General features: G+C 37.2%; 1 protein-coding gene, 1 non-coding gene and 1 pseudogene across 2 annotated transcripts; 1 reads left to right on the top strand and 2 right to left on the bottom strand.

Moving 5' to 3' along the window:
• The window catches only part of LOC146884131 (uncharacterized), an 85,319-nt pseudogene that overhangs the window by 35,322 nt on the left and 22,500 nt on the right, over window positions 1-27,497 (top strand).
• LOC114193671 (putative wall-associated receptor kinase-like 16) lies at window positions 7,973-10,654 on the bottom strand. Its single transcript, XM_028083558.2, has 3 exons — window positions 9,977-10,654; window positions 9,716-9,889; window positions 7,973-9,312 (listed from the first exon to the last, which is right to left on the bottom strand). Exons 1-3 carry the CDS (start codon window positions 10,599-10,601, stop codon window positions 8,117-8,119), a joined length of 1,995 nt encoding a protein of 664 aa, XP_027939359.1. The 5' UTR covers window positions 10,602-10,654; the 3' UTR covers window positions 7,973-8,116.
• Window positions 21,506-21,612, bottom strand: LOC114195717 (small nucleolar RNA R71). The gene has a single exon (XR_003606550.1). It is a non-coding gene; the product is annotated as a small nucleolar RNA R71 (small nucleolar RNA).

The raw sequence follows: 27,497 nt of genomic DNA, 5'->3' as shown, positions 1-27,497 counted from the left end.
TCACCCTTGCAAGAAGAACATGCCAACGACAAGATTTGGAGGCAAGTATGGACATTTTTTTTAGATTCAACTACTGGTATGGCCTCCAAGAATGTGAGTGATTAGGCATGTTTAGAAGAACTCTTTAGCGTGTTCATATTATTGGGCTTTATTTTTGTGTTGTATGTGGTTGGGATGTAACCGTGGATTCAAATATTCAACCACAAAGATATTTGGTTCAACAAATCAGGGGCCACGATTTTCAACTGAGAAGAAATTGAATAAAAAATAAAGAAGTATTTAACAACCCCAACCCAAACCCATCTCTTCAACCAAAGAAACAAACAAAATAATCCAACTTCATCCCCATCTTCATGTACAAGTTTTCCCGTCCTTCACCATACCATCACCATGGATCTATTTTTAAAACTAGGCCACAAAACAATCCCAACTACCGTGACCTTCTGTCAACTACTTCACTATACAGTGGCATTTTAACTGGTCACTTAGTAGCAGAATTTGGCTCTGTAGCTGCCATGATAGAGAATATAAAACTCTTATATCCACTTACACCTAGTGATTGTTTACCAAACTATTAATTTGCTCTTAGTCTATTTGTCAAGTATTACCAAACAATCTGTGTTTTATTCTCTGAGAGGAGAAATAATTTAATTTTAGACAGTGAATTACTTGCAATGTTTTCCCTAGTCACATTTCATCTGCTAAGAGTAATCAATAATTTAAATCTAACTCCATCAAACATGAGAGTGGGAAATATCAAATTTTCAGTATTCACTAGCAAGAAGACTTAAAGCATAAGGTTTTAATACTACTTTAGAAGATACAATATGCTCTATGGCCTCTTAAATGTTGAACTCTTACAATGCTTCAGATATGTACAATAACATCTGATTTTATAGTTCATGTACCTGTAAAACAGAATTTACCCATATAGCTCACTTTCACTGTGAAAAAACGAGATACACAATTCATCATTGTCACATATACATGCAGACTTATGTAACAGAAGAAAGATATCTATGTGTGATAAAATGACTTGTACTTGAACTAGTTCTACAAGATAATGGTCCACGGGATGCAGGATGCACTTCCACGGAATGCAAGATCCAAAGCAAACAAAGTGCATCAGGTTAGTTAAATTATCCACTTTCAAAATTTTATCTAGCTCGATGCATTAGATTAGAAAAATTATCCACTTTCAAAGTTATTCATAAAGGTAAGATCAACCATTATCCTTTCTAAAATCTTATGATGATCCTTAACACATAGTGCTTTTGCAAGATTTTAGAAATTTTGTATTGAACTTTTAATTTGCAAAAGTTTTCTACTATCACTTAGCCACCTCTACTTATAGCACTAAAATATATAACATCACCTTCTCTTCCAACTCTCACCACCACATGACTACAACGCTTTCTACAGATTACGTTACTGTGAGAGAGTTACACAAAAAAGATACAATTAAACCATAACTGGAAATGAAAATCAAAGAAAAAGTGAGAAAACCTACCTATGAAAATTGTAGAACCTCTGAAGACAGAACACTAGAACTTGTAAAAAATAAAATAGCAATTAAAAATAGAACCATTTCAATAACATGTGAAAATCACAATAATAATGTGAATCACGGAGAGAGCATATGAGAGGGGAGAGAGAGCAAGAAGAGAAAATGAAAGTGCAAACAAAAACCTAAAAGAGAGTGAACACTGAGATCAAAGTTCAAACCTGTGCCAGGAGCGAAAGACTGAGAAAAATGATGTTGCCAAGAGCAAAGGAGAAAGCAAAATGCGTAAGATTGTTGTTAGGAAGTGCGGAAATTACTGTGTCGTGGTCGTGTGAAGTAGTTGAAGAGGAAAGATAACAACGTTTGACAGATGTGAGAGGAAGAATAGGAAGAATGTCTTATAATTTGATAATTTGAAAAATGGGTCTTTATAAAATTAGTTTGCTGCAAATTAATTTTATTTATTATAAAATTACTTTCATATTTTTTAAAATAAATATTATCATAAAAATAAAACACCTTTTCTTTAATTTGATAACAATACTTAATTTAATTATTAAAAAATAAATCATAATAAGTATAATTACTTTAGGATAATTTTATATAACAAAATTCACGTGAATTAATTGTGGAAGGCTTTTTTTAAAAGAAAATAATCTACATGTATTTTTTTAATAAATAATTTTTAAGGAACATTACAGATATTTTCATAGAAATAAATTAGCAAAAAATATTATAAGTAATAATTGTATACATTTTATGGAGTTTGAAAGAAGCCTAGACTATTTTCTAGAGGTTTAAAACTAAATCTTTGTAATTTAACAAAGATTTTAAAAACCTATACTACTTTTTAGAGGTTTAATACTAAACCTTTGTAATTTAAGGAAGGTTTTAAAAACCTATACTATTTTTTAGAGGTTTAAAGTTAAACCTTTGTAATTTAACGGGGGTTTTGAAAGCCTACACTATTTTATAGAGGTTTAACACTAAACCTTTGTAATTTAAGGGAGGTTTTAAAAACCTAAACTATTTTTTAAAGGTTTAAAGTTAAACCTTTGTAATTTAACGGGGGTTTTGAAAACCTACACTATTTTATAGAGGTTTAACACTAAACCTTTGGAATTTAACGGAGATTTTAAAAACCTCAGTTAAGTTAATCCATTACTAAGGTTATATTAACCTTCGCTAAATAACCCCCGTTAAATACAATTTTTTTTGTAGTGTATATATTATTTAAACTTTTAAAATAATGAATTATTTACTTTGAAGATTTTCTATTTAAACACTATATAAGAATATGATCATTAAGTTTGTGTTTGTTTCAAGGGCATTGTTGAAGAGAAAAAAATAATAAACTTTATCTTAAATAAAAAAAATTCATCCTAAATTATAATTAATTAATTTATGTGTAAATTGAAAATAAAATTTTAAAAAGAATGAGATTTAAAATTGGAGTAATGAAATCCTACACATGCAAACATAGACTACAACCACAGGAAAATATCTCATTAACAATCAGTTTTAGTGACAAAAAAATGTTAGTTAATATAGTGACCAATTTAGATATCAATTTACAAAATAAGAAATTATTGGTTACTAAAATAATAATTATTATGAATACAAAAATATGATTGGTCTCTAAAATTTAGCTACCCAGATTTTGGCTACTAAAAGAATTAGTTGATAAATTTGTCACTAAACATTAACTACCAAGATTTTGACTAGTAAATGAATTAGTTACTCAATTAGTCTCTAATTAATTAATTAATGACTAATTTAACGGCCAATTATAATTTTTAATTCATAATAGTGATCATTTTCTTTTGTAAACTAGTATTTAAATCGGTTATTATAGTGGCTAAAAATTTTTTGTCACTAAAATGTGGCTAAACTAGTTTTCTTTATATAGAACTAGTGAGGTGTGGCCGTTGTGCCCAAGCATCTGAGGAGTAATGGAAAATAATCTCATGAATGAGAGGCCACAATAGTTATAAGACTTGAATGTTTATTACAGACAAAATTTGTCGAGCTTTAATGTTGTATTAAATTTTCTTCTTGTCAAGTATATACAAAAGCTCCCCCAAGCTCGAAAGTATGATATCTGTCAACACCCAATTTCATTCGGGTAATAATGATAAAAATAATAAAAAAATTAATTAATTAAAGTTCAATTGAGAAGAATAAATAAATAAATAATTAATGAAAGAAAAAATATATGTTTTAGTTTGAGAAAAAAAAAATAAATATCTATGTTTATTTTATTATTATTTTTTTTATTACTATTATTTTGTTTTATTTATTTATTTGGGCTTATTATTTGTATTATTACATTATTATTACATCTCCATTTTTGTTTTACGTCTCTCATTCTAGTAAAAAAAAGAAAAAAAGAAAAAAAAACAACAAAACAGAAAAAAACAACAAAAAGGAAAAAAAAAGAGAAAAGGAAAAAGGGGAAAGAAAGAGGTAACGTAAGGTCTCTTGTTGTCAGACCCATGCATGTTATGCTATCATGGTTTTGTATTAGGAAGGGCCTGTAGCATGGTCATGATGGCTGAAGGAGCAGGAAGCAACATCTGCTCTCAGCCTTGTCCCAAATTTCGAAATTGGAAGGTGCAAAGAGTTACATAATAAAAAGGGGAAGATTCATGAAAGGAGGGGTCTTTTTTTGGATTACTATAGAGAGGGATTTGGGCACTAGAAATCAGTGAGGGAGAGAAGGAGTCAAATTTGAAAAACAGAAGCAAAGTTGTTAGTGCATTAAGTTTTATTTTCACGGTATAAGTGTTCTTAACTCCTCCTTAGCTTATGTTACCGTGACTTGATGTTGCTCTTGATGTTCATGGGTGTATGAATTAGAGCTTATGTTAACGTGATTTGATATTGATGTTCATGAATGTATGGATGAAAGATGGTTTGAGGTGAGCATAGTTACATCTGTTATTCATTTTGTTTATTCTCATCGCACCTAACAAAGCACAATGTTTTTTTGTTTCTTTTTCTATTTTTTATTTTTTATTTTTTATTTTTTTATTTATTTTTATTTTATCTGCCATTGTTAAGATATGTTCTTATTTGAGTGTTATTGTCCGAATGAGTGCTGGAAAATAACTTCACCCTCAATCTCAATCTCTCTCGCCACCATCATCTTTCCCTCATCACCTTCTACCTACAAGAAATTGCCAAACCAGAACCCAGACACATTTCACTTATATTTTGCATAACACATTTTCACTAGTCCACGGTCATCCACACTGCAATCCACACTGCATCCTATCATCCTTCGTAGTCCACTCATCCTTTCATTTTCACTCCACCCCCATTATTTCCGGGCAGCACAAACTCTCCTATCATCACCCTCATCATAAACCCGCACCAGTCCGCCATTAACGAACCTTAATCACCAAACAACAAATTCAATTTTGGACTCTTATTCTACACTACAACCACACCCATTCTTCATCCTCAATAGAAACCACCTATTTCTGTTACAACCTCGCCCCTACAAATCAACATCACACAACACTAGAACCCCAATTCAGCACCAAACGTTTATTTATATCCTTGCATTACATTCATCATCAGCCACATCCAATCGAAACAGAGAAGAGAGTAAGTGTGGTCACGACAACGGCTCCAGTTTCGCTCACCAACATCGTCGTCGTGGGCCTCTGTTCGATCTCGCGAATTAGAGGAGAGGACGCGCGAAGCTTGGATCGGGAAGAAATCCTCGTGGAGAGAAGGAGGAGTTGGCACCATTGGCGGCACGCTTTGGTCGCGGCAGCGGCGGCGTTCACGGTGGAAGTTGCAGGCGCTGCGTCGGTGTTGGTCTCTCGGAGTTACGGTCTGGTGCGTGAGTGAGAACAAGATGGTTGTGCCACCGAGAGGGAGGTCGACGCCTCCAGCGTCGATTAGTGTTGCCGGCGAGCTGGTCGCACGGTGGCGTGGTGAAGCAGACAGAGGTGACCGGTGGCGGCATCCTGGTGTCGTCGGGAGAGATAGAGAGAGGGCTTGGCTTTTGATTCATGAGCTGCTAGGGTTTAGGTTAATTCTGTCACGCATGATTCGACCCACTTCACTTCTTGCACCACCCTTTTTTACATTCCCACCTTTTTGTGTATTAAAATTGGGTCTGTATGTTTTTTTTTCTCGCGCACCCCCGATATTAATTTTCTACACACCCACGAGTTTCCTTGGGTTGCCAACTGTTCTACTTCGTACACTTCCCACATGTGATACTCCTGCACCCCCATGCCTTTGTCTATTGTTTTTGGGCTTGTTGTTGTATTTGCTTTGTGCACCCCACCAATTACTCGTGCACCCTTACTTTTTTGTTTCCCACTTTTATCTTTCTTAAATAATTTCATCCTTTTATAAATTTATTTATTTATTTATTTATTTTTAAAAAGGAAAACAAACATATTTGAAAATCATAAAAATTAAAATATAGAAAAATAAAAAAAGTTCTCTTTCATTTTTTTTTGTCTGTTCGGCCGCTCGCGTCGTGTGACATTTTCTTCCAAATAATTTGAAAATACCGAAAAATAGTTTTCTTTTTTTTTAGTGTCTGTCCGACCGCTCGCGTCGTGTGACATATATTTTCAATTAATTCAAAAATACCAAAAAATATAAAATTTCAAAAATACAAAAACATCAACGTTTTTAAACAAAATATCTTTTTAAGAACTACGTGATCCTTGATTCTCCACCATGAGATACGTAGGAGGCCAGTCCTTGTCAGGTTCACCTCTAACAAAAATCAAATCTTTTTCTCAGTTGTTTTTTTTTAAATATCTTTTAAAGAACTACGTAACCCTGATTTCTCATTTTTAATGAGAATACGTAGGACCAAGGTCAATCCTTGTCGGGCCCAAAAAATTAAAAAATATATTTTTGTTTCTTTTTAATATTTTTGTCTTATTATTTTTGGGGAATATTAATATTTTGAAAACCATATCAACTTTGCATTTTTAATTAAAGGTACCGTCCTCGGGCGGGCGCGGTAGGGTGCTAACATCTTCCCTACGCGTAACCGACTCCCGAATCCAAAATATGGTTTTTCGCAGACTTGCTTTATTTTTATGGTTTTTCCATAGTTTTTCCAAAAAATAACTGTGGTGGCGATTCCCAATCTCTTTTTAAAACCCGTTTTCTTTTTCGGTTCGCCTTCCCGTCGTGATTCCGGTTGCGACAATATGAATAATGAATGAACCCATTAGAATCGCAACTAGCCCTTTACCTGAGTTTCATCCATCTTACCTATGCAAGAGGAAAAGACTTTATTGTGGCGATAACCCATGTAGGTGGTTGGCCTTTTCGTCGGGCTCTAAAAGGCCAGTTTTGGGTCGTGTTGATACTTGGTGTTACCACTTAGGGTTTTGTCTTCTAAACTTACTCTGTTGTAAGGTCACTTGTCCCTTCGTTTTCTGTGTTGTATTAATGAGGGGTTTTGAATGATGATTGCTTTGCATTAAATAATTTTGATGTTGTTGACATGTCATCATCCTATTGGTTATTCAAGGGCCATGAAGCACCAAAGGTCACGTCTGTTTGGAGGGAAATGACGCTTGGGAGAACCCCCTTTAAACTCTGTGACTCTTCATACTTCATTTTCACTTCTTGCTTGCTTCAAGTCATCTTCTTCTAGAATCTTCAGTGAGCAACTCCTTTTTAGTGAATTTGTTTCTTCATTCGCCCTTTGCCACTGCTAGGTATGCCTTCTTCATCCAACTCCTCTTCAAGTCACCTTCTACTAGAGAAGGAGATTACTCCTATGGATGAGGGTTCCCTATCCCTTTCCGGTTCTAGCAAAAGGGTTTCTTCTCTAGAACTCATTACTTTCGTTGCCCTTGTAGTTCTATCTTTAGGGGTTTCTGTATAGCTTCTAAGAAGCGTAAAGCTAAGTCGAAGGGAAAAGGGAAAAAATGTAGCATCCTCTACCCCAAAAAACCAAGCATCGGGACATTTCCTCCCAATAGGGATGTTAGGTATACTTGGATTTTAGATGTGGTTGCCTCCTTCACCTTTGAATTTATTTAACATGTGTTTGAGGTGGATTGTCTTTTATTTTTTTTGTGCACCTACGAGGTTTTGGGCTTCATCCCAAATTTTTGTAGAGGTTTCATAGTGTAACAATTGTGTTGCAATGTCAATGAATATTGAATTTCTTGGCCACCATAGGAGAGTTTGGTCTTGTGGAATGCAGTCTTAATAGTCAAGATTGTCTCTCTGAGTTTTGTAACTTTCGATGATAAATTGTTCTGGACATTCTTTTTTTCCTAGTATGTAGCCATCAAGTTTGTAAACTCTAATCAATGGAAGAAATAGTGACTTCCATGAGAGATAGTTATCTTTATCCAGCCTGACATAGATAGTTGTAGGCAGGTCATTTTTCTTTTATTTGTATTGGCTATAAGAGATAGGATTGGATAAAAAGCATTCAAGCTTAAGAGCTCTAACACCAAGAAGGAGAAAAGCGTAAAAATTTGACTTGATTGTTCATATAAGAGTTTGTGTGTTTATATACACACATTACAATACACTTGTAATCCTAAAAACTCCAGCATAAATTACAATGAACAATATAAAGACATAATTGATCGCAATAGTTGATCATCTTCCATTACCAAAGTCAATTAATTCATGTTCTCTCAAGCTATCATATTCAATATTTTGTTGGCCACTACTATCACCATGTTCATAAGAGCTTTGTGTCTCATGAAGCAAGTATTGACTCTCCTCAAAGTTTTTGCCTGTATTGATCCAAAGGTGTTTCTTTGTAAGTTGTATTCCCTCTAGTTCCATTGTCACTTCCTTCATGCTAGGTCTTTCCTCCCCTATAAGTCTCAAGCATCTGGCAGCAAGAATAGCAACCTCCATAATTTCTTGTTGGTTTTCTTCATCCAAAAGACCCACCTGAAGAACATCAAACAGACGATCCTCTTTCAAGCTACAAAGAAAGTGAACTGTAAGACTTCGTTTCTCTTCTGTCTTGTCAAAAGAGAAAGGTTTCTCCCTTGTAAGAAGTTCTACAAGCACTACCCCAAAACTATAAACATCACTCTTTTCTGTCAACTGGCTTGATTGCATGTACTCTGGGTCTAAATACCCAAAGGTCCCTTGCACAATTGTGGCTATCTCAGTTTGCTCAATTGGAACCAATCTTGAAGCTCCAAAATCAGAGACTTTGGCAGTGTAATTGTCATCTAAGAGTATGTTAGAAGTCTTCACGTCTCTGATGGGTATGGAAGCTGCTGAGTGCAGATATGACAGAGCTGCAACTGCTTCTGTAGCTATCCTTAGACGCATTTTCCATGACACGTTAACCCTATGGCCTTGATTATGTAAATAATCGAAAAGGGTGCCATTGTTAACAAATTCATAGACCAATAAAGGAACTTCTGTCTCTAAACAACATCCCAAGAGTTTGACCACATTCCTGTGATTAATTTGTGACAATATAATGACCTCATTTATGAATTGTTGTACCTGGCTCTGATCCACTATTTTGGACTTTTTGATAGCTACAACTTTGTTATTTGATAGAACTCCTTTGAAAACTGTACCATAACCTCCTTTACCTATGATTAAGCTCTCATCAAAGTTGTTGGTGGCTTTCTTAAGTTCTTCAGCATTGAAAATCGTAGTGGTATGAGATGAGTCTTCTCTTGTGGAGAGTTGTTGCCTAAGAATAATGCCTCCGTTCTGTTGAAAAAACTTCTGCTTCAATTTGAAGACTTTCCTTTTCTCGTATATCAAGTACAACCAAAAAATTCCTATGAATAGAGCAATTAATCCTACCCCTGCACCTGTTACCAAGATACAAATATGAATAAAGCAATTATATTTTATAGCGTGATAAATTTTAACAAGCCTTTTTTTTATATAAAAAAAGTAGTTTGGTATCCTTAAGAAAATAAAATATTTACTTTACCATTTACTTTAATAACATAATAATATTTGAAGTTAAAAAATAAAAAAATTAAACTTTTAATATATTAATTCTGTGTTGAATAACAATTTTTTTAATAACTATCTTTTAACATTAAAGTATTGAATTGAAGTATAAATTAAGTTTTTCAATTAAAGTTAATGAAATGAGTTAAATTAAAAAAGTTAGATTGTTAATATATCACTGGCCTTGGGTAACGAAAAACATTAGAATCTCTAGGGAAGAAAAATAAAACTTAAATGAATTTATTATTTGCTTACCAATGATGATCTTCGTAAATGCATCAGCCTTCTGCCTTGTGTGGCATCCACCGCCTTCTCTTGTTCCATCTCCAATAAGTCCGTCAGGACAGAAACATTCAAAAGAGCCAAGAGTTTCACGACAATGATCTTTACTATCGCAGGTGTGTTCGTTATTTGTACACTCCGGAATGTCTACAAATAAACTCAAATTGTAAATCTAAATCACAAACAAGACATGTGAATAATATATAAAAAACAACTTAGCCTAAAATTTTAAACCAGAAGTGGAATTGAAATTTTTGAAAGTGGAAGCTTGGAAACTGATGTTCTTCATGCCAGGAGGAATGTCGACCTGGCAACACCCTATGCCGGTGCAGTTTCCGCTTCTCTGCCTGCTTTGGACGCTCTCTATGCTGTCGCATCTGGTTAAACACCCCGTTGAAGATTGTGTGCCGTTGCGGAAAGTGTTGAGATAGCCATAGGTGTCGCAGCCTACGGTTACGAACTTGTTGTCCTCACTAGAAATGGCGAAAGCCGGTGTTCTGAGACTGGGAAGGTTACCTTGTGTTTTTACTCCACCCAACAATTCGTTTTTGCAGACCTTGGAGATGTGGACGAGCATGTCGATTTTACCGGCGAGGCTTATGTTGAGAATTTGGACGTTACCTTGACCGCGATATAAGGTTGAGTCTGTGCATGTGAGATTCAAATCTTTCTCCAGAAAACAGTTTTCACCGTTGACGGAAGAAGTGCCGATGCCGAATGGATACGGAATCGATGAAACACTTCCGCAGGAGTCCGGGCAGCCGGGCTGGGCTTGGCTGGCGGCAGTTAAAGCCATCACTAACAGCACGGTCAGTCTGGTCAGTTGCTTCTGCATCTCCTTCAATCTCATTGTTGCCATATGTCCACAATCCCTCTCTTCATGGAATTTATATTGATCAGCCAACTCTCCATAAACAGTACCTCCAATTAATTTACATAAACTCCAAATTAATAAAACAACCCTACTTGATATCAATAGAAAGTGAGGACTAATTAAATTTTAAGTTTGTAATAAATAAATTTACATATTTCTAATTGTTTTTTTTAATTGTTTTAGTCAATATTTAAAATTTCTATATTTGTTAATTAGTTTTTATTTATTTTAGTTTATTGTCTTATTTTGTCATCTAATATTTTTTATTTTCATGTTAAAAAAATATGAGAATTTTATATTAATTTAAAATAATATTATGATTAATGTAAAAATAAAAAATATATATTTTTAATTGTTTAATATAAAGTGACAATTAATATAAAACTATCACTTTTATAACGATTTTAATCAAGTTGACATGAATTAAAATTAAATTCACAAAATTATAAAGAGTAAACTTTATCTTAAATTAAAAAAATTATAAACTTTATCTTAAATTAAAAAAACACAAATAAATTCATCCTAAATTAATATTACATTATGTGTAAATTGAAAGGAAAATTTTGAAAAAAAAATGAGATTTTAAATTGGAGTAATGAATATTCTACACATGAGAAACGTGGATTACTTTACTCAGTCACGCAAAGACTTACTTTCGAATCGTATGGTTTATATTAATTCTTTTACTGGGTATGATATATACATATATATATATATATATATATATATATATATATATATATATATATATATATATATATATATATATATATATATATACACACTTTGACTTGGTAAGCGATTACAGACATCAAAATCTTAATCGTTGACGGAGACTTACACTCGTACATAATATTCGTCAATTTTTAAGATTAAGAATAACCTCTTTCTTTTTTTTTTTTTTTTCTCTTTACTCATTATACGAAAATATTTTTTAAAAAATAATAAAAAGAATCACACTACTAAAATTTTAATTTTTAATGTTAGCTAAATAACTATTTTAATTTTGGTTAATTATTCTACCAACATAAAATTTAGCACCATAAAAATATATTAAAATTATTAGCGTACACACAACCGTTGTCGTGCTTGTATATATGTCTGTGTATACATATTTTAAATATACGTGATATTATATTAATAGGTGATGATAATGTAATGTTATTAAGTTAATATATAAAATAAAATTATATTTATTAAAAGTAAAGTGATATATATCAGACAAGATAAGAGAATAACTATCGATAAATAGAGGAAAAGAGAAGAGTGGAGATAAATCATTTTATAAAAAAATTTGCAAAAGTAACGGTTAATTTTCAAAAATTTAATAAATAATTATATTTTAAAGAGTAAAATTGGTATTTTGAAATATAGACAAAAAAAAAGGAATCATCTTTATATGTTGTTATAGATTAAAATTAGTTTTAGTTGTCTTAAATTAATTTTAAGAGATTATCATTCAATTTTAACCGTTGTAACAGCTAATAAATCCACAAAAAATTTAAAATAATTATAACGATAAAATTATAATTTAAAAAACAAGAGTCATTATTTAATCATAACTTTTTAAAAATAAAAGTAAATGTAGAAACCTAATCAAAATACATCTAAAAATAAAGAAAAGATAAATTTATGTAAAAAAATATATTATATTATATCAAAATATAAAACTTGAGAGAAAGTTTATTTAACAGGAAAGACAGTAGAGGAAAAGAATGAGAAAAAGTCCAAGCTTACTTGGAAAAATATGAATGTATACCACAAACACATGTCCACGAAACACACCTTGTCACATCTAATAATATAGAATAATTGTGATAATGGTCCCCACTTGCTCCTACCAATTTAGTCAAACTCACCCACCAAAAGGAAAAGTTATTCTTAATGTTTTTCGAGTTTGAATCACTTGTTAGGACCATGCCATAGGAGCCAACTCTCCACTACAAAGAACACTTTTTTCATATATAGATGTAAGAAAAAAAAAATCATAAATTACATTTTTTTTATATTTATAAGATTTTTTTTTTGACAAGTTTCAGGCATTCATTCCATTAAGAATTTGACATGGTGATGTCTGCTTAACACTTATTTGATTGATTTAGGTGTATCTTATATTTTTTTTTCATGATGGAAGTTGTTTAATGCTAGTCTAGTAAAAAGGTGTTGGAAGTTTCACATCGATTAATTAGAAGTAGTAAATAATTATAATAAAAAAGATTAAATTATAAAAAAATTTAATATTTTTGGTTGGTTGCATACCTACCTTCAACTAGAACCGTCAAAATGGGTTATAACCCGCAAATCAACCCGGCTCATGACGGGTTTGAGTCTTTGAAACAAAATTACAAATTTCAGTACGGGTTAAATATAAACCCAACCCATTAAGAATCCAGCTCATTCGGGTTGAACCTGTGATGAGCCGGGTTTGCTCACCAACCCGTCAATAAATTTTAAATATTAAATTAATATATATATATATATATATATATATGTATATATATATATATTAATTTAATATATATATATATATATATATATATATATATATACACATATATATATATATATATATATATGTATATATACATATATATACACATATATATATATATGCATATATTATATATATAATATATGTAAGACCCAATTGTTTCTGTCCTTTTATTTTATAGGCTGTCCAATCTTATGGGCCTAAGGGGGTTGGCTCAATTCGATTTCTGACCTAAAGTACTCAAACCCTAACTTGTGCTCACTTTTCGTAAAAACAGATCCCTCACATTCTTTGAGCTACTGTTGCCGCCTCTGCTAGGGTTCCATAGTGTACCTAGTCTCACGTTCAGCTTGACCGTTTTGGCTCACGTAAGTATTCCCAACCCACACTTTTCCATCTCTAGTCCTGTTCCCGTGAGTAGTGTTAGAGCTTCGGTATTAAACACCCTCTGTTCACTTTTCCAGCTCTGTAATCTTCTCCTAGGGTTGTGATGTTCCGTTGTTTGGTGTCAAGGTCTTAAAACTAGCTCATTCCAGGTAAGGGAAGACTAGCCCAGATGCAGCCGATCAGTGGCTGAAGGACCTGGAGAAAATCTTCGACGTGAAGATGTGCCCAGCAGATAACAGGTTGGCTTTTGTAGTCTATATGCTGACCGGAGAAGCTGAACACTGGTGGATTAGCATGAAATTCGTCATGGAGGAGAGGGGAGAACTAGTCACATGGAAGGCCTTTCAAGGAAAGTTCCTCTCGAAATATTTCCCTGACAGCGTCAAATATGCCAAGGAGGTGGAATTCCTCCAGCTCACCCAAGGAGGGAAGTCAGTAGCTGACTATGCTGAGAAGTTCAAGCATCTCAGCCGTTTCTACACCTTGCCACTCGACGTGGAGTGGAGATGTCACAAGTTTGAAAATGGACTCTGCAGCGACATTCGCTTGATGGTAGCACCCTTATCCATCAAGGATTTTGCTGCTCTGGTGGAGAAGGCCAGAGTAATGGAGAAGATGAAGAACGAAGTGGAGGGTCAGAGGCCTCCGTAGTCTCAGAGGGTAGGGGGACCATCTGGGTCCAAGCCTAGACATGAGGAGCGGAGGAGACCATATGACAGACCTCACCATCAGCCTCAAGGGTCTAGGAGCTTTTCTCCTCAACAGGGTCGGGTCTAGTGCTATATTTGTAGAGGTCCTCACCTAAGGAGTGCTTGCCCACACATGGAGGGTTACCGCAGATGCAACAACTGTGGCAAGGAAGGCCACTTTGGGAAGGATTGCCCCAACCTTGCTAGGACAGCGACACATCCTCCAGTTCAGACCCCTCACCAGCATCAGCGGAGGGACAGAGGTAACAGGCCTCAAGCGACAGGTAGGGTGTATGCTATGACAGGAGCAGAGACGACTGGCTCAGGTAACCTGGTTATGGGTAATTGCATGATAGCTTGTATGTCTTGCTGTGTATTGTATGATTCTAGAGCGACACACTCCTTTGTGTTAGATGATTGTGTGAAATGTCTGGGTCTGCCAGTGTGCGAGCTGTAGTACGAGCTTGTGGTGTCTACTCCGGCGTCGGGTTTGGTCAGGATGTCGTCCTTATGTGCTAGGTGCCCGGTGGAGGTGGAAGGACGCAGGTACAAGGTGAACCTAATCTGCCTGCCAATGCAAGACTTGGAAGTGATCTTAGGGATGGATTAGCTCTCTGCCAATCACATTCTTATAGACTGCCGCGAGAATAGACTATTGTTTCCCGACTCAGAGGAGCCTGAGTTGGTATCTTCTCAAGGTGTTATGAAGGAAATCCATGATGGCGCGCAATGTTACATAATCGTCACACATATGGGGTGGAGAAAGAGGAGAGGACATCAGTTATACCGGTCGTACATGAGTTTGGGGATGTATTTTCGGATGAGGTGCCAGGGTTGCCTCCCCACAGAGAAATGGAGTTCTCTATCGATCTAGTACCAGGAACCAGCCTAATATCGATGGCTCCATACCGTATGGCTCCGGCAGAGTTGGTGGAACTCAAGAAACAAATTAAGGAGCTGATAGAGAAGCAGTTTATCCGACCCAACACTTCGCCTTGGGGAGCCCCAGTGTTGTTGGTGAAGAAGAAGGATGGGAGTTCAAGCTTGTGTGTGGACTACAAGCAACTGAACAAGATATCGATCAAGAATAAGTATCCGCTCCTAAGAATTGATGACTTGATGGATTAGTTGCATGGGTCGTCAGTATTCTCGAAGATAGATCTGCGATGGAGTTACCATCAGATCTTAGTGAAGGCTAACGATGTGCAGAAGACGGCCTTCAGGTCCAAATATGGCCACTATGAGTATGTGGTTATGCCTTTCGGTGTGACCAATGCTCCAACGGTGTTTATGGACTACATGAACAAGATTTTCTGGCCATTCTTAGATAAGTTCGTCATAGTCTTTATAGACAACATACTTATCTACTCCAGGACTCGGGAGGAACACGCGGAACACTTGAGGTTGGTGCTCGGTGTCTTGAGAGAGAAGCAATTTTATGTCAAGTTATCCAAGTGTGAGTTCTGGATGGATGAAGTTTAGTTTTTGGGGCACGTGATATCTGCGCAGGGTATTTCAGTGGATCTAGCAAAGGTTGAGGCAGTGGTTAAGTGGGAAAGTCCCAAGTCTGCAACGGAGATAAGAAGCTTTATGGTCCTAGCTTGCTACTATAGGAGATTCATAGAGGGATTCTCCAAGATAGTGGCGCCTCTAACACAAATCACACGAAAGTACCAACCTTTCACTTGGACGGATAAGTGTGAGGAGAGTTTTCAAGAGCTGAAGCAGAGATTGACCAGTGCTCTGATACTAGTGATCCCTAATGTGCGGAAGCCTTTTGAGGTCTATTGTGACGCCTCTCATTTGGGACTTGGATGTGTTTTGATGCAAGAAAAAAGTGACGTATGCTTCGAGACAACTTAAGGTGTATGAGCGTAACTACCCCACTCATGACCTAGAGTTGTTAGCCATAGTATTTGCTTTGAAGATCTGGAGGCATTACCTCTATGGTGCCCAGTTTCGTGTGTTCAGCGATCATAAGAGTCTCAAGTATTTGTTTGATCAGAAAGAGCTGAACATGAGACAAAGGAGATGGATGGAGTTCCTGAAGGTAGGGATGACAATTAGGGCCTGGCCCGCAGGCCTGCAGAAAAAACGCGGGGCGGGCCAGGGTAGTGAACCCGCAGGCCCGCGTAGGCTCGACCCGCATAGGCCTGCGGCCCGCGGGCCGGCCCGCAAGCCCGCATAAAATTAAAAAAAAAACCTTGCACTTATGTATATTAATTACTTCTTTTATGGACTCTTGCATTAACGTTTCAAATTCTTGTATAACTGGAAAAGAAGAGTATTATGTAATTTTTAATATGCTAAAATTTAAAGAATACATTATGTATGTCACAATATGAATATGATGAAAATGTTGAATTATCAATTTATCATCTAATTCCCCAAAGTATTTACTTAATTTTGTGAACTTCTTAAAGTTTCCCAATTTTTAAACATTGAAAGTTTTATCATAAAAATTAAAAAAAGAAAAGTGGGCCGGACAGTGGGCCCGCGGGCCAAGGAGTATGCGGGACGGGCTAGTGTTTTCAGCCCGCATAAAGTATGTGGGGCGGGCCAGCCTACGTTGTACGAGCCTTATGCGGGCCAGGCCGGCCCGCATTGTCACCCCTACCTGAATGTAGTGGCGGATGTCTTGAGTAGGAAAATAGTGCATACTGCACACCTTATGATTAAGGAGGTGAAACTACTGGAGAAGTTCAGAGACATGAGGCTACAGATGGAGTTGGGGTCTGAGTTCATTAGGTGTAGTACCCTTACTATATCTAGTGACTTCTTGGATTCAATTAGAGAGAGACAGTTATTGGATGCCAGTCTAAACAGGGTCAGAGAACAACTTGGGTCGGATGAGGCCAAAGACTTTGCTTTGGGTGATGATGGCATACTGAGGTTCCAGTGCAGAGTAAGTATACTTGATGATGGTGAGGTAAAACGATTGATCCTTGAGGAGGGGCATAAGAGTCGTCTTAGTCTGCATCCTGGCATGACTAAGATGTACCAAGAGCTTAAGGAAACTTTCTGGTGGCAGGGAATGAAGAATGATGCTGCACAATTTGTATCCGCTTGTCTAACCTGTCAGAAGGTAAAGGTGGAGCATCAGAGACCCGGTGGGATTCTACAACCGTTGGAGATACCAATGTGGAAATGGGACAGCATCTCGATGGACTTTGTGACCCATTTACCACGAACTTTTAGAGGGCATGATACCATCTGGGTTATAATGGATCGATTAACCAAGAGTGCCCACTTCTTGGCGATGAACTTGAGGATGTCAATGGCTAAGTTGGCTCAGTTGTACATCAAGGAGATTCTAAGATTGCATGGAGTGCCTTCGAGCATAGTATCCGACAGAGACCCACGTTTCACTTCCCGATTCTGGCAGACGCTACAGAGTGCTATGGGTAGCAAGCTCACCATGAGTTCAGCTTATCATCCTCAGACCGATGGCCAGTCTGAGAGGACAATCTAGTCACTGGAGGATTTGTTGAGGACTTGTATTTTGGACCACCTGGGTGCTTAGGATGAGGTACTGCCTTTGATAGAGTTCACCTACAACAACAGTTTTCATGCGAGCATCGACATGGCACCGTACGAGGCTCTTTATGGTAGGAGGTATAGGACTCCTCTCTATTGGTATCAGGATAGGGAGGCAGCGCTTGTTGGACCAGAGTTATTAGAACAAACTACTGAGAAAGTCAGGATGGTGAGGAACAAAATGCAGGCTTCTCAGAGTAGGCAGAAGGCTTACGTTGACCGTAGGAGAAGACCTTTAGAGTTTGCAGCTAAGGATCATGTATTCTTGAGGGTGACCCGAACCACGAGCTTGGGAAGGGCCCTCCGCTTAAGGAAGCTTTCGCCCAAGTTTCTTGGTCCCTACCAGATCACGAGGAGGATTGGACCAACGGCTTATGAGATAGCTTTACCCCCTCAGTTGGCGAACCTCCATCCTGTGTTTCATGTGTCATAGCTGAGAAAGTACATGTTTGATCCGACTCATGTACTGGAGGCTGAGGATGTACAGATTAGAGAGGACCTCACCGTGAAAGTACCACCAATCGCGTTAGAGGACAACAAAGTTGAGGAATGTCGAGGAAAAGCTGTCAGCCTAATCAAAGTCATCTGGGATCGGAGCCCAGGTGACTCTACTTGGGAGTTGGAGAAGGATATGAGGAAATCACACCCACATCTTTTAACCTGGTAAGTTGTCATTTTCGAGGTCGAAAATTTTTGTTGTTGGAGGGAATGGAAGGCCCAATTGTTTCTGCCCTTTTATTTTATAGGTTGTCCAATCTTATGGGCCTAAGAGGGTTAGCCCAATTCAATTTCTGACCTGAAGTATCCAAACCCTAACTTGTGCTCACTTTTCGTAAAAACATATCCCTCACATTCTTTGAGCTACTATTGTCGCCTCTGCTAGGGTTCCATACTGTACCTAGTCTCATGTTCAGCTTTACCGTTTTTGGCTCACGTAAGTATTCCCAACCCACACTTTTCCATCTCTGGTCCTGTTCCCGTGAGTAGTGTTAGATCTTCGGTATTAAACACCCTTTGTTCACTTTTCCAACTCCGTAATCTTCTCCTGTGGTGTTCCGCTGTTCGGTGTCGAGGTCTTAAAACTAGCTCATTCCAGGTAAGGGAAGCTAGGGATTTTCGTTCAAGTCTGTTTCTTGTATGTTTTGCCACTGTTTTATGCTTTGTAAGAGTATGGTGCCTTTGCGAAATATTAAATGCATGTATGTTGTTGTTTGAGGTGTGGTTGGATGACTATGCAGGGTGATCAGTGACGAGACCTAACGATCTCGCCCAAGCGACCAGGCCTCGCCCAGGCGAGACTTGTAGAGACAGACTTAGACTCGCGCTCGAGCTCGAGCTCAGGCGGAGAGCTTTCGTTTGAGCGAGACACCGTCTCGCTCAGGCGAGAGAGGCTCGCCTAAGCGAGGACGCGTGGGGGTTTGAGGTTTGTTGCTATAGGCGTAGCTAAGGTGAGGAAGCCTTTCCTTTTGGGCGAGGGACATACTCGTCCAAGCGAGTAGCAGCTTGCTTAAGCGAGAATCCGCGAGCCTCACAGGGTTTTCCTAATGACAATCTCGCCTAAGCGAGACCTAGTGGTTTGAGCGAGACTGGCACGAGATTTCTTTATACAATTGTACCTTTTATGTTGTTGGGGCATTAATTGTATGTTTGGCTTGTTATGCTTTACCTTGGGTATGAATTGTATGAATTGAGTGACCTTGTATGAGTGAAAGGGAATTATGATTCATGAGTTTTAATATGAGTGATAAGTGCCAAAAATGAGTAATTTTCATATGAAATGAGGGCACTTATGTTCTTAATTTTTGTTTATATCATGATTGATTATCCCTAAATCTAGTAAAGAATGAACTTCCAAGTTTTTGTTGAAAAGAAGTCACTTGATCCCTGTTTTTTGTAAATTTCAGGTGTAATAGAGTAGAGAGAGGAAAAAACTTAAGAGGAGCAAAGGAGAAAGCAAGAAATAGAGAAAATAGGGAAGAAAGGCTGTCAAGGTCGCTCAAACCAAAACATGCTCGCTCAAGCTAAAGCCACTGCCGCCATTCTCGCCTAAGCGACGCAGGACCTAGCTTAAGCGAGCGCTCGTGCAGTGGAGACCCTCTCTTGCCGCCATTCTCGCCCAAGCGAGATCAGATGCTGCCAATCTCGCCTAAGCGAAAGCGAGATATTGGCTTCAGCACGTCTCGCCTAAGCGAGAGGCTTTCTTTAGCATGAAGAATGATGTCTTGCTCAAGCGAGACTCAGGTAGCTTGAGCGAGACCTTCGTGGAATATAAATTCTCCGTGCATCAGAAAGTGAAGGCAGCTGGGATTTTGGAGAAGAAACACACACTTGAAGATCTGGAGAGTTGCAAACACGAAAGCATAACACAATTTCTCATTTTCTTTTTCTTCTTCTTAGCTCATAGGATTTTGTTGGCTACCATGAGTGGCTAATCTCTTTCCTTGGGATTGAATGTAATATACTCGAACTTGGATGTAATCTTGTGATATTTATATATAGCATTTCTATTTTACTCAATATTGGTATTATTGTTCTGCTCTTAATGCTTACTTCTATCTGATCAATACATGTTTTGATTTTGATTTTTAGATCTGACTGGAAAGTATTTCTGAAAATCTGATTTGAACAATGATACTTGATATACTGTGATGCTAGGAATAGATCTCAATATATCAATTGCTTTTAACACTCGACCGTAATGCTGGATAGTTTGTTGAAAACTGAGGAATCAATATTCAGGGAACTAATCTTATGAATTTTATACGCGAGGGATCGGTATAAATGATTTTTGAATGTGCATCGATATTGGTATTTTCAGATGTTATATATTGTATTCATCCAGATTACAAACAAGGGAGATAGATGAAATTCAATCCCAGTTTCTTTTACTGAATTTTTATCTAATTTTCTGCTTTTACTGTATTTGTTTATGCAAATTAGTTTAAACATCAATGATCTATCAAATTAAAATTTCTGTATATATATGCTGATCGAGATAATTATTTATTTCAACTGACTCCGTTCCTCGTGGGTTCGACACTCTTACTAAAAAATCATTATACTACAGTTGACTTTTGGTACGCTTGCCAAGAGACCATTAAGTATTTTTGGCGCCGTTGCCGGGAAAAGATGTTCTTTTGAAATTTTTAGTTATCTCATCTGGCTTTGTGTATAGTTTCTTAATTAGATAGTTTATTCAATTTTCTCCTTTGTACTAATCCTTGCTCCATCTGTTTTGATTTATGCTCTTAAGAGGTCAAGTTCCTGAAGATCAATTAGCATTTGACCAGGAGATAGAAAAGACAGCTAGAAGGAACAGAGGCAAAAACAAAAAGAAGCAAGGAAAGACAAGGGAAGAATCTTCCAGTACTTCCATCACACCTCAATCAGAAAACATGGAGAATCAAAGACCAGCTCCAACCAGAAAGACACTTGGAGACTATGCTATGCAGCAAGGGCCAAGATATTTTTCTAGCATAGCAATACCACCCACCACCAAAACTTTGGAGATGAAGCCAACTTTCCTCACCTTAATCAGTTTTCATCAATTCACTGGAATGGATAATGAAGATCCATATACTCGTCTTTCTACATTCTATGAATTGATAGGAACCATGGGCTTTCAAGAAGGAGATCTTGAGCATGTATACATGCGTTTGTTTCCTTTTTCTTTGGCAGGTAAAGCAAAGGAATGGCTTAAGTCACATCCAAACCAGAGTTTGAACAGTTGGAAGGATGTTGAGGGGAAATTCTTGAACAGATTCTTTTCAGCATCTCGCTACATCAAAGCCAAAGCTGATATTTCGATGTTTAGGCAAGGACTAGGTGAGCCATTTTGTGAAGCTTGGGAGCGGTTCAATTCTTTATTGAGGAAATACCCAAATCACGGATTTGAAGATATTGCTCAGCTGAACATATTATGTAATGGTCTGAGGCCTGACACCAAGATGATATTAGATGCAGCAGCAGGTGGAACAATGATGAGTGTAGATGCGGAGCAAGCAACAAGAATCATTGAGGCATTAACATCCACAGATCATCAAGCTCAGCATAACAGGCAAACTGTTCAGAGGAAAGGAGTGCTTGATCTTAGTACTACAGATGCGATCTTAGCTTAGAATAAAATTCTGACTCAACATATTGAAGCACTAACGAAGCAGATGTCTAAATTACCAGAGCATTTGCAAGTTGTGCAATCTTCTCCCAGTCAACAACCCATGAGATGTGACTTCTATGGAGGCGATCATCCAAATGGTCATTGTTCATATCAGAGTAGCTGACAAGGAGAAGTTCAATATGTGAGTAACCAAGGAAGACCAGGAAATTTCTCCAAAAATAATAACTTTTCACAAGGGTGGAGAAACAATCAAAATCAGAATTTTGGATGGAAGCAAGATGCTGGTCCTTCAAACAGACAACCTCCTTATCAACAACAACAACATCAGTATCCTTTTGTGCATGACAGAATAACTAAACTGGAGGATACTCTAGAAAAGTTTATGTAAGCTTCTTTGACTAATCAGAAAAATACAGAAGCTTTAATCAGAAATCTTGAAATACAGGTTGGACAATTGGCTAAGCAATTATCATATCAGCAAGCAGGTCAATTTTCAGCCAACACTCAGACTAATCCGAAGGAACACTGTAATTCAATTACTACCAAAAGTGGTAAAATTGTGGGAAGAGGGATTGGAGACAACCTGGTTATAGAGAAGGAGGTGTTGGAGGAACCAGAGAGAGAGAGAAAGAAAAAATGAGTGTGAGGGGGAGGAAGAACAAAATAAAAGAGAGTTTGTAAATAGAAGAGAAGAAAAAGAAGAAAAAGAAGAAAAAAATAAAAATAAGGAGAAAAAGAGGGAGAAGGGTGAGAAATAGGTACCCCAGTTGAAAAACCTTTCATACCCTCAAAACCCTTCCAAAAAGGACAAGGAGAGGCAGTTTGCAAGGTTCATGGATATTTTCAAGCGACTGCAGATTAATATTCCTTTTTTGGATGCTATGGAGCAGATGCCAACTTATGCAAAATTCATGAAAGAGCTCATAACAAAGAAAAGAAAATTTTCTGAAAAAACAGTGGAGCTTGAAGCGGGGTGTAGTGCCATCATTCAAAAATCTTTACCTCATAAGTCAAAGGACCCTGGGAGCTTCACTATTCCAGTCACAATTGAAACATTGCTAGTAGATAAAGCATTGCTCGACTTGGGTGCAAGTATAAATTTGATGCCTCTGTCTATGCTACGTAGAATTGGAGATCTGGAAGTAAAGCCTACAAGGATGACATTGCAATTAGCTGACATATCTTTGAAGTATCCATATGGAGTGGCAGAGGATGTTTTAGTTAAAGTTGACAAATTCATATTCCCAGTCGATTTTGTTGTGATGGATATTGAGGAAGACATTGAAGTCCCTTTGATACTGGGAAGACCTTTCATGAAAACAGCCAAGGTCATTATTGATGTTGATGATGGCAAACTGAAGGTCAGAGTGCAGGATGATGAAGTCAACTTTAATGTATTCAAGGCAATGCAACACACTAAAGACAAACAACAATGTTTCAAAATGGATGTGATAGATGAAACTTTTTTATCAGCTAGGAAGCAAGTGACAAAAGCAAACCCTTTAAAAAAGGCTTTAGTTGGTGTTCATGATGATGAGGCAGCAAGAGAGAAAAGAAAATTACAGCTGCCAAAATTGGAGGAAAGGAGACTCAGCGTTTATAAGTCCTTTAAGCTCTACAAGGAAAAGATGAAAGCTTATCATGACAAGAAAATTCTCAAAAGAGAATTTTATCCAGGCCAATCAGTGCTATGGTTCAACTCCAGGTTGAGATTATTCCCTCGAAATCTAAAATCAAAGTGGTCAGGACCATTCCTTGTCAAAGATGTGAAACCCTATGGAGCCATTGAGCTAGAGGATCCTGAATCACAAAGAAGCTGGGTTGTAAAAGGGCAAAGGTTGAAGCCCTATCTTGGTGGTGAGATTGATAGGCTCGCCACAATCATTCAACTGGATGAACCTTAATGAAACAGGCGTTAGGCTCGTGATGTTAAACAAGCGCTTCTTGGGAGGCAACCCAGTGTTTTAATTATGTTTTTGCACTTTAATTTCATCTTGTGTGATTAAATGTGTTTGTGTATGTAATTATGTGTTTGTGTTTATAGTTCTATGTTTGTGTGTAAAAAGGTAAGTTTTTAGCATCCAATCATCTCAATAAGACAAACCATGAACTTTTGGTGTTTTCAAACAAAACTGGTATTTTAAGCATGGGAATGAGTTTTTGTACCAGAATTGAGATCATCAAATGCTAAAAATTGCCTTGTTTTGGCCAAATTGTGAAATTTGAGTTTGATAGCTTGATTTTTAGTTTAATGATATGAAACCTTTTCGAATGGCAGAGAATTGCTTGAAGTATGGTTTGGTGTGTGTTTCTGAGTTATTTGAACTGAAAGGATCATGAATTGAGTGAGTGAAAGTTGAACAAAATATTGGAAAGTAGCAAAATAAGCGTGTGTCAAAACTGCACGAAAATCTCGCCCAAGCTAAACATGTCTCGCATGGGCAAGATATGCAGAACTTGAGCCATCCCTCTTTGCTGATATACCCACTTAAGCGAGTCGTGGCTCGCCTGGGCGAGAATGCCCTGTACCAAGAGTGTTTTGGGCGAAACAGTCTCGCCTACGCGAGACTTTTTAAAGTTTCTTCCACGCGCATCTCGCTTAAGCGAGAATCAGTCGCTTGAGCAAGAAATCACGCTTAAGTGAGGGACAGGGGCAGAACTCACTCACTTTTCTTTCCCCCAAACCCTCGCTCACAATTTCGCTCACGTTCTTCTTTCCCACTCTTTGGGCACACCTTCACTTACTCATTTCTCTGCATTTTAACTCACAATTCTCTTCCTCCCTTTGCTAATTCCAAAGGTAAGTTCTACTTCTCCTTCTCTTCATTTTCACTATGCATAGTCACAATTTTGTACACTCAAAACCCTAGGATAGTGCCCATGTTCTGTTTGCTGCATTGTGTGTTTATATTATGAGCTTGAATATCAATTGATGCTGTAACAAAGTAATGTGGGTTGTTTATGCACGAATTGGTTCAAAAATTTCATATTTCAAGAGTGCATCTAAGTTGTTTGACGAAATGCTTAACTTAATTTTGTTCTTGGTTGGTCACTTAAGTTATAAAGCTAACTTGGCATGCTTTTGGTGGGTTAATTTTCATCCTTGCAGGTCAATGGCTAGAACAAAAACAACATCTAGACTTTCCGCTACTGAACCCAATAAAGGGAAGAGGAGAAGACGTGCAAGTAGCCCTTCTCTTGAAAGGCCAAACAACAACCTGTTTAGAGACCCCGAAAGAGAAGAACGGTATGAGAAGATAAAGAATTGGGTCTTTATCAAAGAAAGAAAGGTGGTCCTACTCCCGGACGAATATGATCCATTCTTGAATGGCCTTATCAGGAGGAATTGGATAAAGTTGGCTGACCCACTTCCCAAATTTGATCTAGAGATTGTCAGAGAGTTCTATGCAAATGACTATTCTGAGGACAATCTTGGTGAAAAGAGGTCTGAAGTTAGGGGGAGGTGGGCAAATTATGATCGAGCAGCTATCAGTGAATTCTTTGGTAATCCACTACCTCTAGAACCAGGGCAACACTGTGATTTCACAAGAAGAAGGAGGAGTCATGAACCTTATGATGAAAATGAAGTGGCACTCCTTATATGCGCTTCCAACCGATCTTATCAAGTCGGGCCCACTGAAAACCTTAGCCCAAGTCTAGACCACATTCTTACTTGCAAACATAGTGCCCATTGGCCACGTGTCAGACTTGAACGTCCCTAGATGTCATCTCCTTTATTGCATAATGAGGGAGGATCTTACTGTTGACGTAGCCACCATTATCTCTGAAGAAATCCACAAATTTGTGAGGTATGAAGTCAACACTAGGAATGACAAGGCAAAAGGTGCTTTGGGTTTTCCGGCTTTAATCACAGTCTTTGCCAAGATCAAAGGGTGGAGGTAGAGTTAACTGAAAAGATACAACCTTCAATTACCAAGAGATTCATTGAACACTTTTGTACCCACCCAGAGGACTTGGAGCAGCTAGAAGAGCCCCAACTGGACCAACAAGTTGAAGACCAACCAGCTGAAAACCAACCAGCAATGGAAGAACAACAAACAGGACCCACACAACAACCTCAACTCAACATGAATAATGAATTGCTTGAGCAGATGAGATATGTGAGGTTGCAGATGGAGCACACCCACAAGCAAAATGCTTCCATTCATAGAGGACAACTCCACCTTCAAGAGTACCTCTATCAGAATGTCCGCGGACCATACCCAGGCATGAGTCCACCAGAATTCTTGACTTAACTACAGTGGCCTGGGGACAGTCCTATTTTCCCGGGGGGAAGTGGACTTGCTGCAGGTGAGGGACCATCAGGAGCTACGGACAGAGATGACTTTGCTGCTGACACAAATGGAGCAGACATTGAGGAGGAGATTGATTTTGGAGGAGATTGATTCACAACACCATGCCACCCTTCAAAACTCTATAAATATGGTTTCATTGTTCTTTTTCTTTTAGTATTTTGCAGTATTTATGTAATTACTACTATTTTGCTTTAGTTGTTTTGGCTAGAATGCTATATTATATAGTTAATTAACTGTTTAACTTTACCTTTTGGCTTAGTATTTTGTGCATAATACGTAGAGACAACTAAAATTTTTTGGGAATTATTTTGAAAATCTTTCTTGAGAAAATTGGTTAAAGAGAAATCTGATTTCAGTAAGTGTCCTGAGTCTAGAACAACCGAGTGAACTGAACACAGAGATGAAAAAGGAAAATTTTGGTTGAATTCATAATTAAACAGGATTAGGATATTAGTGCTGGATAGTTAGTCAAGATAATCAGTTGTAACAACAAGTGAGATACCAAGGAAATAAACCAGAAAACCCAGTGGGTGTGTGAATCCTTAAACAACTTGAGTGTTTCCACTGTTTGTTGACAAGTTGATATTGCTTGAGTTTTCATTTGACAACATCACATTTGAAGCATGGAAAGGATTAAGGCAATTTTGTTGAATTTATAACTCAGTGCCAAATAGCCAACCTGTAAATAATCATCCTTTGTTGATAGCTCATTTGAGCCTAATTGTTTGAATTATGCACCTCAACCTTAACTTGAATTATTATCCTTTCCCTTTGCATACTTAGGGATAGAGAGCATAGGTGCATTTTATTCAACTGTAAGGGTAATTGGTTGGTAGAATTGCACTCAAGGAAGAAAAGGGCTGAGTATCATAATTCACTCTTTAGTATTGTGTAGGAATGTATATATTTACTCAAAAAAAAAGGAAAGAAACGAAAAGAACAAAAAACAAAAAGATAAGAGTGAATTATGAATGAAAAAGAAACTTTATGTATTGAAGTATGAATTGTGAGGAATGGAGAGTAGAATTGAAATTGGGTTTGAATTGTAGCTATGCCCTCTTTTCTAAGTTATGCTTTTGTGATCTTGAAAAAACCATTATTCTTGAAAGCTTAACCTCATTATAACCTTGAAAAGACCTTAAGATCCATGCTGATTATGTGTTTGTGGTTAGATTGAAAATGACTAGCAATATTGATTTGTTCAAATTCAGTGGAAAATGAGAGAGACACATGCCTGTGAGATTTAAGAGAGAATTTCCTTGGTTAGAATCACTTGTTCTTACAATTAGTTTTCCTGAAAAATTGGCTGCACTCTTATCCTACTGTTGTTTGATAATTGGATTC

Source organism: Vigna unguiculata, chromosome 8 (genome assembly GCF_037176805.1).
Source record: "Vigna unguiculata cultivar grain cowpea cultivar isolate G323 ecotype 2 chromosome 8, ASM3717680v1, whole genome shotgun sequence".
Taxonomy (NCBI): domain Eukaryota; kingdom Viridiplantae; phylum Streptophyta; class Magnoliopsida; order Fabales; family Fabaceae; genus Vigna; species Vigna unguiculata.
The sequence above is the reverse complement of the archived record's forward strand: the minus strand, read 5'-3'. Positions and strand labels throughout refer to the sequence as shown.